Source organism: Rhagoletis zephyria, unplaced genomic scaffold, assembly GCF_001687245.7.
Source record: "Rhagoletis zephyria isolate East Lansing unplaced genomic scaffold, Rhagoletis_zephyria_1.1 Rzeph_scaffold_02816, whole genome shotgun sequence".
Lineage (NCBI taxonomy): Eukaryota > Metazoa > Arthropoda > Insecta > Diptera > Tephritidae > Rhagoletis > Rhagoletis zephyria.
In genome coordinates, this window is record NW_016159900.1 from 60,246 (window position 1) to 74,536 (window position 14,291).

Consider the following 14,291-nt stretch of genomic DNA (forward strand, 5'->3'; position numbering starts at 1 on the left):
CATTCATACTTATGTACGTATTTATTTCGTATTTAATTTACTGTGAATTTTTTGTATGTTGGGGCTGTAGGTGCCTATTTTTGGATAGAAAAGAAAGCTTCATTAACAAATTATTTAAGTACTTAGTACATATTCGTATTTACATATATTCGATCCTAGGCGATCAATAGTTACTCGTGCATACTATATACAATTACCTGCATATATGTATGTGTGTATGTATGAATGTACGTAAGTGAGATGCTGCAACCCGCTTTAACTGATGCTAAATACATAAATCAAATCGTATTCCTATACCACTTACAACAACTACATACATACAATAGTGACAACAGCATAAACGTGACTTCCAGTAGAATAAAAACAAAACAAAAAAAAAAAAGAAAAATCAAAAACTAATTTAACATAAGAAAATAATACAACAACTACAACAATCACTATGATAAAACACATTGCACTTAAACTATTTGGAACTCTTAATATTCTTTCAGGATTTAGACTGGAATATCTGGTGTGATAAAGGTTGGTTACTGTTTGGTTGGTACTCTTACACACACAATGGCACCAAAAAAAAATCAAATGTGATCGTTGAGCGATAATAAATAATACATATACATACATATACAAACTTGTAGTTGCAGCCAATAATTATTTAGTTTTAAGTAGAGTTTTTTCTATGTTAAAAAATAGGCACCTATATTCACCCTCAGATTATTATGTAAACAAATGGTTGCAATAAGAATCGCTCTAAATATAATTTTCATTTAATACTCAGTTTCTAAAGAGTGGTGCGCATCGGAATCTTTCGGTGCTTAAATTCTTGATTAACTTTTTTTTCTGTTTGCGCCTTATTTTTACATTTGAACTAACTCCCAAAAGTCGCTTGTTAAATTTTTTATAAAAGTCAGAACAATTTTCCCCCGTTTGGTGGAAGTTGTCACTGATCATTCCTGACATAATATTTGGTCATCTACACTTGGTCGTTCCAAACATATCATATAATTGTTCCAGGAGCAAGGGAAACAAGTTTCCCACAGATATTTTGTACTCAAAAGGCGATTGTTTGAAGCGGTGCAAAATTTTCTAGTTTTTCTTTTTTAATATGCCTCGTATCGAACTACATAAAGGTCGTTTTTACCCGAAAAGTTAAGAAAGATACAAAATGTTTAGAAAAAGGAACATTAAAAAAAGTTATATGTGGGTATGTATACTGAAAAAGAATTTTTCGGAAAAGAGGTGATTTTTAGGAAAAAAATATTTTTGGGAAGAGAATTATCTTATAGAAACAATACTTAAAAAAAAAAATTGTATTTCTTAGGAAAACATATTTTTAACAAAGCTAGACAAAATTTCAAATATATATATAAAATATATGTAGGTATAAATGAACATATAAAGAAAAGTAAATTTTTAGAAAAAATACTTACGTGAAAAAATCCTTACAACAAATAATTTTTTGAAAAAAGACTAGAAAAAATTAGTAATTTGGTAGGAATTTTTTTCGGCAAAAAAATACTTCACGAAAAAAATTATTTAGAAAAAATTATGTATTAATTGAAAAAAATTTTTAAGGAAAGCAATTTTTCATAAAAAAAATTTATAATTTTTTCTTTAAAGAATTTTTAGAAAACAGGGCTTTTTTTTGGAAGCATTTGAATTGGTAACAATTTTGAGAAATTTATGTTGTAAAATAAGTAATTTATTAATTTTTTTTAGCAAAAATTATAGGATTTTTACCGACTTCATAAAAATAATTTTTTTTTTAATAATTTTTTAAAAAGAAGTTTTACGAAACTAGAGGATTTTTTTGGAAATATTTGAGTGGGTAACAATTCTGAGAAAATCTAATTACAAAATAAGTAATTTTAAATTTTGTTTAGGAAAAAGCATAGGTTTTTTCGGACTTTAAAAAAAGGAGGAGGTTCTTATTTCTACGTGTATATATTTGAGTGTAGGTGTATGATCCAGATAGGTTTAAGGACGACCTATGATTTGTTCATCTATAAGAAGCCTTCGAAAATAAGTAATTTTGTAATTTTTTTAGGAAAAATCATTGGAGTTTTAACGACTAGGTATATAGAAATATTTTTTTTTTATTATTTTTTAAACAGAATTTTCAGGAAACAGGAGGATTGGAAAACATTTGAATTGGTAACAATTTTGAGAAAATTTATTTTTTTTATGAAAAATTATAGGTTTTTTAAGGACTTCAAACGATTTTTACCGACTTCATACAAACTATTATTTTTAAATAATTTTTTTTAAAGAATTTTCAGGAAACAGGTTTTTTTCGGAAGATGTTTTAATTGGTTACAATTTTGAGAAAATTGAATTGTAAAGTAATTTTTTTATTTTTTTAGGAAAAATTATAAGTTTTTACGGATTCAAAAAAAGGAGGAGGAGAAAAGAGTATTATTTTTTGTCTCCTTCTTGCTCGAAACTTCAGCCCAGCGGTTCTTAATCTTCTTTCATACAAATTATTATCCTTTCAATGGCTGTCAATTAAACATGCGACAGTGCAATCTTAAATATCAATGCTTTGCCTAAAGTGCGATTAAAAACCTCAATGCAAAAGATAGCTATGGTATAAAACCTGAAAAATATTTTTAAAAACTAATTTTATTTATCGACTTTTGGAGGTATGTACATATTTTCAAATTGGTCCACCTCAATTAAGTCTAAATATTTTTTCGAAATATTTTGGCAAAAATCTTAAAATATAATAATTTTTATGATTCCGATGAAGAGTATTGCACCCTATGGTTCTTATCGTTTTTGGTCGACTTAAATAGCGATTTTCATTGCAACCTTAAATAATATTTATGTTATCCGGTTACAAGCATATTTTCGTTACAGATCCTAATTTCTCATTGAATTTATTTATTTTCTTTTACTTCTTATTTTTTTCAAAATTTTCACAATACACAAACTACTAGCCAAATTTTCTAAGTGTGTGTGTGTGTATGTATGTAATTTCATTAACATATGTATGTATGAGAGCATAAAGTTTACCTACCTACCTACCTACCTGCCTACATATGTATTGTGTTGTATTCGTCTCTGTTGAATCGCAGCTCAAATCAGCAAATAGCACAATCACAGAAAACTGCAACAATACATCCGTCTTACAGCAGTCGTTTGCGCCCGCGCTCCGACGAGGAGTCGCGCTTCGCCTACGGAAGGTACAGACATCCTCCTCAAGCAACAAGTAGACATCCATCGCATCAATCGCACTCACCTCATGCTTTCGGCCACCATACGCATCATTCGCACGCCCACGGTCATGCTACGCACGGCCCACACTCATCACATCACTCGTCGCATACACACTTGCACCAGGACGACGAGGGTATATACGAGAGTGCCGATCACCATGAACGTTCGGTGGTTGAGGCACGACTCGATCCGCGTGAAACACCCGACAGTGAGAGGTAGGTACTCGTTACATTCACTTTCGCTCACACACACGCTCTCTCTCTCTCAATCTCGCTCTGTCTGCCTATCTGCCACTTTACCCCGCTCTGACTCTCTCTAACAATATATATAAATTCATAACTGTCCTTTTATCCTGCATTCCTTGTATCCGCTATCCAAGATTATTTTAAGAGCACCATATCCCTCTACTTCGTGTTAACCTTGTGTACATATCTACATACCGTCCGAAGAAGGTGAAAAGACACAAATCCAATTTGTCAAAATTTTATGAAATTTCAATACCACCTACACCTCCCATGCCAATGCGTAGCATTCCCGCCCATCCGCACTCCCACATCCTCAGCCAATACCGTAGACCCAACACTTAAATAGTTCTACTCCCACTGTCGCTTGCAAACTCAAACGCTATCCAAATTCCAATTTGACTTAATTTCTGTATTTCATCCTTCAACCCTTGCGTGCAGCCTTTGGCTTACGTTATCCACCCTCTTCCAGATATCCAATGTCCTACACTGAATTCCCAAATCCAATTGCCACAATCAGTTCGAGCAAATCCCCAATCTCCTTAATCCGAATTAAAATCTAGTTTTATGCCCACTTGTTTGAGAAATATTTATGTAATTTTTATTATTTGATTATTCAACTAAATTCGATTAGATTTATTTTGTGAATTTTCCACAATTTAAGTTGAGACTTCTCCTTTCTTAATTAACTCGTTGTACGTAATTGTAGTGGTAGTATTGTGAACTGAAACCAAAACTGTAAAAAAAAGAACACGAGAGTAAAAATTAGAAAATTATTAATTAACAAAGCTACTTTAAGTAACAACTGTGCAATACAATTTAAATGTAATGAGTAATTTTACACACGTAACCTAAGGAATTGAACGTCGACTTACCTAAATGCATACTACGTATGTATGTTTGGCGTGCAGACTTAAATACATATATACAGTGAATATTTTGTATGATGACGTGTACCAACTAATTTTAGAGCCCACAAATGGAATGCATTCCACACTTGAAAATACTTACTTACATATATGATTAGTTTTAGAGTTATCGTTGTTCCTATAGAAGCATAAAACGACGTTGATTTAATGAAATGAAAAGAATAACAAATACATACTTAGTGACTAACCATAGCTGAAATGAATTGTTGCATACATACTTATTTACATCTGTGTTGTGTTTGCTCCATATCCCTTTTTCATTTAAATTAAGAACGCCCCTACTACTACTTAAGTAAACACATCGGCAAACTTTAGTGACAAGCTAAGGAATCGATCAGTGAAAGTGTTACCGAAAAACTCATTCAGCTATGTAAACCGCTCGCTTGCTGGAAGAACGTAATAACTCAAGATATAAAAAATTTGAAAAAAACGGATTTAACGGGTATTAGCTTGGGTTTTAACACTGAAAAAAAAATTAATAACGGCTCAAGTGGCGGTGGAATGATTCCAACTCAAGACCAAAGACCCAGGTACATATAGTATAAGTAAAACCTCCAAATCTTTTTGCATACTTTTTTCTTTTTAACCGACTTCAAAAAAAGGAGGAGGTTATCAATTCGTCGGAATATTTTTTTTATGTATGCTACCGCATAACTTGGGAGCACCTCAACTGGAAAGGTAGTGTTTCAGCGGTGATCCTCTACTAATCTGGTTTCGATCCGATCATTGGATCATGCAAAAATTAACGGTACTCCTAAATTTTCTATATGGGATTTGAAGTCGGTTTTATTTTTTGCTTAATAATTACTTGTTTTACAACTTTTCCTTTTATTACCTCTGCCTTTATGGGCATCAATATTTCAATATAAAAATGTTACTACACATGGACGAATTCATGCAGAGCGTTTACAATGAAAACGGCAGTGATATACAGTATTGGTCAATACAATAGCACCCCCATTTCAAATTGATATTGTTTGCCACTTATGTTTAATTATTTATTTTTAAGAATTTTCAATTATAATTCAGTCCATTCTCTAACAAAACTTAATATTTTGTCATTAAAATAGGCGATAGCAGAATCGACATCTGCTTTCGTTTTTAGGCATTCATTGATCCCGTTCTATTATCTCCCGGAGCACACTGAGGTCAATTTTTTTTTTTATATGCCATATTAGATAAGAAATACGTAAGTAGTTTGCATAAATATTATAAAATTTCACGTGGAAAAATTTTTTAGAGCATTAGCTCTCCCACGAAAGGGTCCTTTTCATCCCTTTTTTTGGGAAAACTGAGTAAAATGGCATTTGAGAAGTCGCTAACGGGTTTGTTTTTTTTCTGTGTATTTTCACGTCCCCTGTATAAAGATTTTGTCTACCCCTTTGAGACTACCCCTAGTGAAATTTTCCGGCGAATAATTTTCTAGTATATTTTACTCTCCAAAAAAAGGGTGTCAAAACGACCCACTCGTGGGAGAACAAGTGGGTTAAAACCATCTAGAAAATTATTCCTCATGAAATTTTACTATTCTAAAAATACTCAGGCAAAAAAATGCTAAATTAATATGACCATAAAAAATACCTGAGAATGTAAAAAGATTTAGATTTTTTACTATATGGGTTTAGGTCTTTCTTGTGGAGTTGGAACCTTTCCGCCCCCATAAGTGCTGTTGCACTGTGTTCTTTGCTATTGCAAATACTCCTTGCTCCAATTATAAATGTTTAGAGTAAAGTGTAAATGAGTAAAATCGTAAGGAAGACAAAATAACTTCTTAACCCGTTTTCCATTTTGTTCCTGTGACTTAAAACCTTTTTTCTGTTTGAGAGTTAGAGAATGGCAAAAATTGGTTCCAAGGATTTTTTTTTTTTATGAAATTGTAGAATATTTGTCTCATTCACAATTTTATAGTTTTTGGTATAGTTAAAAAAATAAAAGTGACTCAAACAGGGGAACACGTATTGATTTCTTTAAATACATATTCACAATGTTTTGCAAAATATTAAAAAATCAACGCAATTTTTTAGCCACTTAAATTATAATTGTATGAACTGTGAAGGAGAAGAAGTTCCAAGCAAGCCAAGCCAAACACTAACGCATTGTATAAGCACCAAACTATTATTATTATTATTATTATAAAACTGCATACACAAAATCCATAAGATTCAATTTAAAAAGTTAGAAATGTTGATGAAATTTTTTTAAATTTTCCTAAATTTTGGTATAAAGGTTGATACTTTGATCTATGTATGTATGTATATGGTTTTGGTTAAGTCTTGAACAATATTTTTGTAACCTGTTTTGGGTATGAGCAACAAATATTATTTTAAAAAGCAAACATTTTAATTGGTTAAATGAAAAATATCCAATAAACAACTGGTGGCTTTTACAGTGTTAATCAAGTAGAGCAATGGAATTTCCTTTTCAGCGATTAGCAATGCTTTAGATATCAAACTAAAAAAGGCGAGCTTGCGAATTGCAATCGAACTGTTTGTTTTTTTTTTTTACTGAGTACTCTAATTTAATCAAATACTGTCCAGTCTACATGGATATATTTAAGTGGAGATGCTAAGTAGTAGGGGCGTTCAATCAAACTACATACCATATTAATTTAGTACCGCATTTTAGATTACTCCCATATGAGGCATTGTTGTTTTCACCTGAAACAAAAACATACCCACATCCATTCTTGCATACATTTTCATCGCAAAACACGCCAATCATTCATTCAGCATGATCTCAACTAACTAAATACATAGATATTTATCAGTACATATTCATGCACATACATAAATATTCATAAGTAGTATCACTCATCGCACTCGGCTACATAAATGCCATTGTAAATATATATATATATACATATGTATGCATATTTGTACATTCTCTTTAATTAACTCCTGGCACATTCCATTATAATTCAGTTCAGAAATTCACCTACATACTCGCCTCCGCCATCGCCATTGCCATTGCCATCAGCTTCATTTCATTTCACTTGCATTGCCTATGTATGCCCTAAAGCTTGCGTGTATACATTCATATTTACATACGAATACATAATATGTATATACATACATATATGTATACAATATATATTTGCCCCTCAGCTTATCAATATTCATTCAATTATATACATATGTACATTAGGGCGGGTCAATTTGTATGGGTGATTTTTTCGACTATACCTGCGCGTATAGCACTGCATGATTCTTCGTGTTATCCTAACCAAATTTTCCGATGAAACCATGGGTTTAAAAAAAATTTGGAGTTTGCTAAATTTATTAAAATAGGTCTTTTGGAATTTTTCGGTAGTGTCGGAAAGAGGTGTTTAAATTTTCTATTAACACATCCTATAAGGAGTTTTTTGGTATGGGGATCCATTTCTGCATTTGCATACCTTTTTATTAACACCAACAGGGGTCGCAAAAATGAAAATTTTCATATTTTCTTTTAAACTTATTTTCGCAATTTGGCAAACTCCACATTGATTTTAGACCCATGGTTTCTTCGGCAAATTTGCTTAGAATTACATTTAACATCCTCCTATGTGCATAGTAAAAAATATGTGCCCGCCCTAATGTACATACCTACATATGTACATATAAATATGATATACCCTTCACTGCTGTAAATACATACATGCAAATGTAATAATTGCAACACACAAGCATGCGCACATTTATCTACATAAGTATGTACATATGTATATACACACATACATACGTAACGATATACCATTGTACATAAATACTATGTATACATACCTACATAAATATGTATGTATTTGAATGCTAAACATTCACGTTTGTCTGTATGTGGATTGTGATATTCATTAATTGGTTTTCTTTTGTGTTATTTTCATTTGGATTTTCTGCTTTTTGTCCGACCTTTTGTGTTCGAATTTCTTTTTATCATGCGTTCCGTTTGATTTTTTGCATTGCGTTCCTTGCCTGCCTTTCTAACGCAANTTTTTTTCATTTTAAATTTGTTCTTTTCTTTCGGTTTCGCATCGTTTACGTTTTGATTTCGGTTTCGATTGTGTTTTCAATTTAATTTCGTTGTACATCCCCGAAACCCAATTCTTATTTTTTGTTATTCCGTGTACCGCTGTTCCTGTTATGATTATTATTTTCTAGTGATGACTTTATTCAAGCTCAACAACAGTTAGCCCGGTGGGCGAGTGAGGATGTGGTATCCGTCGTGGTATTGGATCAACAGCAATCCGGCACAATGTCGGATTCCCAACAATCCAGCGGCGTCGGACCAATGTCAACGGCTACAACGAGTACCGTTATACATCATCAACACCCGCACCAGCACCACGGCGATCATCCATCCTCGGCAGCGGCCTCAGCGGCAGCGGCGGCGGCGGCAGCAGCAGCGGCAGCCAACAGCAACTCTATAATGGGTTTGGGGGTCGTACCAAATGGTATAAATGTAAGTCAGAGGGACTATTACCCCTCGCCACCCTCAACGGAGACGGAAAGCAGTGGAAGTGTTATCCAATCGCTCAGCCGCCGTTTGCCTATGCCAGCCGATACAGGCCAACAGCAAGCGCAATTGCAACTGCATCAACTGCATCAGCATCAACAGCAGCAGCAGCAGCAGCATCTGCATCAGCAGCAAATGCAGCTGCAGCAGCAGCAAGGCGACACCACCAGCAGCAGCAACAACAGTCAATCAGGACAAATAATGGAGAATGGTCGATATCCGGAATATAAACACTGATCATAATGGCAATGCCAACAACAGCAGCAACAACAAATACAATAACAACAACAACACGAGCAAGAGCTACAATAGCAAAAACAACAACAGCAACCACAATAATAAATTGTATATAGCAAAGCACAGTAGATAATACCCGAAACAAAGAAACAGCTAAAAGCAAGAAAATTCAAAATTATTTACATATACAAATTGTTGTTGTACTGATGGAATTTCATGCATACATTTGCCGAAATAAAAAGAATAAAATAAAAGCGGCTAAAAAGAGGCAAACAACAAATTTATTTAAGAAAAAAGTAACATTGGCATTGGCAGCAAAAAAAATTTGTTACTATATAGTTTAGTGCGCGTTGGCAACGCTATATTCAAAAAAAAAACTATAGAAAAACAGTGGAATAGCAATCGGTCGTGCACGCGCGAGCGAGCGAACGAGATATCGACCGAAACCCAGCAATGTGATTTTATACAAAGTAGCATTTTAGGTTATTTAATATTTAAATAAATTTGCAAAAACAAGAAATTGGTAAAAAGACATTTAAACAAAAAATTTACCCTAAAAAATTAACGAATGAGTACTTAACAAAAAATCAATTAGAATAATAATGTAATTTTGTCTAAGCACTTAAAATTAGATAAACAGCAGAATCACAAATGGCGGCGCTAACTAATTAAGTCATAAACGCACTCATACTGACATAAATGTGTGCTTTTTTGTTAATCAAATCCATTGTAAATACATACATGCATACATACAAATCGTCAGCATTAGCAAGGCTCCACAAACTTCTTTAAATGCATTGCAAAAAATAAAAATAAAAAATCATCGATGTACATACATACTTACCCATGTACATATACACACATCCATACATACATACATACGAAATTATATGCATAAATCACTTATCGTATACTTTATGCACACACCATACGTACATGAATATTAAAATACATTTAAATGCATAGCTGTATTCACTTGCCAATTATCATTAAGCATCATTAATGTTTCTAATGCGCTTGTATGGAAACCCGTACATGGACTGCATACATACATACATACATGCAAATCCATATACATACATATGTACATAAAAATACTGCATATACATAAATACATTACATAATTGTAGTTAGCGAATGCAAATGGAATTCTGTGAAAAATAGCAGTAAGTTTATAAACCAAAAAGAAGCAAAAAACAAATAAAAGCACTGTTAAACGAAACAAGTTGAAAAAACAAAATCTGTTAAACTCACAAATGCAGGCGAAAATCGGCGATTGAATTTTTTGCAAAATTATTTAGGGATTTCGTTGGAATCCTTCTCTCTAAAATCATTAAAAAAAATTGCGGGAAAGTCTTAAGTCCCAGCTGCAAGTGTAAAAGAAATCGTCCGCTGGGATTGCACTTCACACTTTTCTAGTAATTATGTACAATAGACTGCATCACTCTCCCTTACAAAAAAAAAAAATCGGTACTGTTTTTTTTTATTGAAATTATAAAACCAATTATGTTTTGAGACTTTCACCAAAATCTTTAGGAAAAATATTAAGATTTACCGCGGACCGATTTGAATATAACTGCCGAAAACTCAGTTTTTTATGAATTAATTATTATTTTTTTAAGTATTTTTTGAAGCAAATCACTTCAGATGACAAAGCAGTTTAAGCTTAAAAAATTTGCATACAAAATTTTCAACCGAATCATAATAATGAGATTTTTCATGGTGTTTTTGAACGATGAAAAATGTTTTTAATATTTTTATGCAGATTTTGTAAGCTTAAACTGTTTTGTTATCAGAGGGGATTTTGTTTTTCCAAAAAATCCTTTAAGAAATATTTTTATTCATAAAAAACTCCATTTTTGGAAGTATTCTCAAATCGGCCCAGCTCACGTAAATCTTGATATTTTTGGTGGAAGTCTTCAAGTATTATAAATTTTATAATCCCGATGATTCATAATATCAGCAAGGTCTTCGGTAGACCAATGCGTGGCCTTAATATTACCAAGAAGGTCATGAGCAGATTCAAAGTACGACAAAGACGTAACCTTCATAAAGCTGAGCAGTGAAAAAAGAAACAAAGAAAAACTGCGAGGTATTCTATTGTGCCGTTGGATTTGCATTTACAACATGGGATTGAAGCCTCACATTGGGAACTGGCTATGCACAGCGGTTGTGCGTGCCATTCTGTTCTACGGTATTACGGCATCTGAAGATAGGAAGTGGGATATACTTGCAAGAACTCTCGCTTGGTCTTAGTTTTCGTCGGCCAGATCTGCTGTACTAACAGCAATCAATCTTCCATTAATTTGCATGCAACAGCTACAGATCTTTTCTGATATCCAGGCGGCACTTAATTGTGATAAGTCTACACCGAATATTGTCTTGGAATATAGACATACTCTACTATACTGGAAGCAAACTTACTGTCTGCAATCAGTAGAGTATCGCTCGTTGTGCGGGCATTACGCTGCCTTCCTGCAAACTCTGGCTGGAAAAATAGCTTCATAGAACGGGCAAATAAAAGATGATCTAGGGAGCCGACGTGCTAGATAGCAAGACACATCTAGATAAGCATATATCTCGTCCTCCCCTCCGCTTCGAGCAAACACTGATGCGACTTGTGATTGTAGTTCTCACGGGCACTGCCTGTTGGGGACCCACGTTGCTAGAATGGGTGTGCAGTTAAACGCCTGCTGACGTAGCTGCCGTGATGAGAAGGAAATCGAAAGCGTTGAGCATTACCTACATATGTCACTGTCTCGCTTTGTCGGTGCTATTCTTTTGATTGTCTGGCTGAACTGGATTCAGCTTCATCAAAGCTACATATTGCTTACATTTCTTAAGTAAGAGGAGGAGTCTCTAATATGCCATCACAATGGACCTAAGTGTGCCATTTTCCTCTGCGTGATGAACAGAGCTAAGATAACCTAACCTTAAAAATTGTATAAGATAAACGGCAGTGTTAGTGCTGTAAGACCGAGTCACGAGCTCGGATTTCCGTATGCCAATTATACCCGTATGTCCAATTTAAGTACTTCTCAGGTATATAAATAATATGCTTTTCGATGGTAAAGCACATCGGTCGGGTACTTGACTGAAGATTAAGATCTGCATACGAGACTCATGAGAAGTTTATTAAACTGTTGACTCGACTACTTGGAATGGACTGGAATTTAGATATGTGTGGCCCAAAAAAACTTTCCAACCACCCAGGCATAGTTGTCCATTGTACTTATGACACACCGAAAGATTTAAAAACATAAGGAAAACCCGGTTTACGGGAGAAATCGTTAGACCTCTTCAAGCTTACCACTCTTACTCTGCTAACAGTTGCAGTAAAATGCTCCACATTATCATCATCCTCCCAGCAAGGTATTTTGACTGTATGTCGTCCATATGGATTGTGTGGCATAATCATCTTCTCAGGGTTCTAAGCCACTTCCTCTCTTTCTGTGGAAGAATTTTTTCACCACCCTGTCTGTCATTTTCGGGATTCATTTGGTAGTTTTGCTGTTGTCAATATTAAATCAAGAGTTCGCGTGAGGCTTAAATATTAATGAGATATCTATAGTAGCAGACAGCTTCCGATATGTTTGACCCCATAATCGGATCCACTTTAGCTGGACGCCCCAAATGACCCCAGTTCGTAAATTCATCAGTTATTTTACAACCTTGAATCCCAAAATGTCGTGTCCCTATAACCACAGAAGTTCAAGCTAGTACCTATGTGCTGCTTTGCAGTCACGGCTGACCCTAATTTGATTGCCGTTCCAATTTTCGCCAGTTATCCGGACTGTAATCTTAAGTATTGTAGTCTTCCGAATTAAACACCATCCTATCCGACTTCAGTTATAGTTTCGATCTTCGAGACAACGTACTTCCTTTGCAAAATAGATTGCATGTATCAGTTTGTTATTTGGGCTCTAAAAAGGATATCAATAGGGCAACCTTCTTTGCTCGATTTCTCTTGTATTACTCCCTAAAACCAACAAAGTATTAACAGCTTCTTCGAGCGTTGTTCTCATGGTGTTTGTATTGTCCATACACACACTCCTTTGTGGACCGCTTAACCCCGAAACTGATCATTTTTCTAAGAAATCATACTAGAGCACCATAGACGAAGTAAGACCCCAAGTCTGCCCTGCCCTGCCCAAAGTCTTTCAGCACTCGATTTACCTTCAAATCAATGTGAGTTTGCCACGTCAGCTTGCTATCTGGAGTTACGCCTAAATATTTTACTATTAATGTCGGATTGAAAAGTTCGATAGTTAGCTGAGAGCTTATATGACTGATCAAGCTGAAGATCATGTTATGATAAAGCAGCTCTCACTACCTCAATTATTATTGATATTTTTTTTAAAGAAATGGCAAAAATAAGCGTTTATATTAAAGAATCCTCTTCCAGCTATCATGTTGGTTTAGACATATAGTTCTTTTTAAGTTGACGCCATAGTCTGATCTACCGGTTAAATCTCTCTGTCTTTCCGAAAAAAAGCAACTGCATCGTTATAAGAAAAGTCGAAATCTTCTTTTCCTCGAACTTACTCGAGTGTTCGTGAAAACGACGAGTGCATTTTCTTTCACACGTAACGTTCCTTTGCACGTCTCAGCCCATTCGTTTTTCATCCGCAAGCCCAGAAATCTCTTTCATTTCTTTCAAAGCTAACAGCTTATAATAAACTAACCGTAGGCTTCTCGATGCAAAAGTGTATCAATTTTAGTCTGAGCCTCTAGCTTAGCAGTTAATTAGTAATCTAGAGACTTTGTGCTTTATCCTTTGGAGCAGCATCCTTTTTGTGTTCGATTTTTTCTGGGTCTTTTGATTCAACTTCCCTTGGAAGAAGAAAATTTATATAAAATAATGACGCTGTACAAATTTAATATTAATATATTTTATTATACATAGCTTCCAAAAAGAAGGTATTATTTTAGAAGCCCTACCTTACCTTACCTACTTAGGGCTTTCAATCAGGGTTACTGCGGTCTTTTATAGTTAATAGGATCCCTCCACGACATTTCATTCTATCATCTGTTACTCCAGAGTCATTTTCTTCTTTCGAAAAAAGCTTAGAAGTGTGGTCCTAAAATCAAATACGAAGATCAATATAATTAGCAGTTACTCAGTCATGGCGGTTCCAATATTTCTAATCGGTAATTAAGTATGCCAAGCCTTTTAGTC

General features: G+C 34.2%; 1 protein-coding gene across 1 annotated transcript in view; it reads left to right on the forward strand.

Moving 5' to 3' along the window:
* mmd (disintegrin and metalloproteinase domain-containing protein mind-meld) overlaps nt 1-9,249 on the forward strand; it is a gene marked incomplete at its 5' end in the record, with an annotated part of 55,821 nt that extends 46,572 nt beyond the window's left edge. The window contains 2 exons of the mRNA XM_017622482.1: nt 3,132-3,431; nt 8,521-9,249. Of these exons, the coding sequence (XP_017477971.1) occupies nt 3,132-3,431; nt 8,521-9,112 (892 nt within the window). The remainder of the gene's footprint in view (nt 1-3,131; nt 3,432-8,520) is intronic.
* Between the last annotated feature and the right edge of the window lie 5,042 nt (nt 9,250-14,291).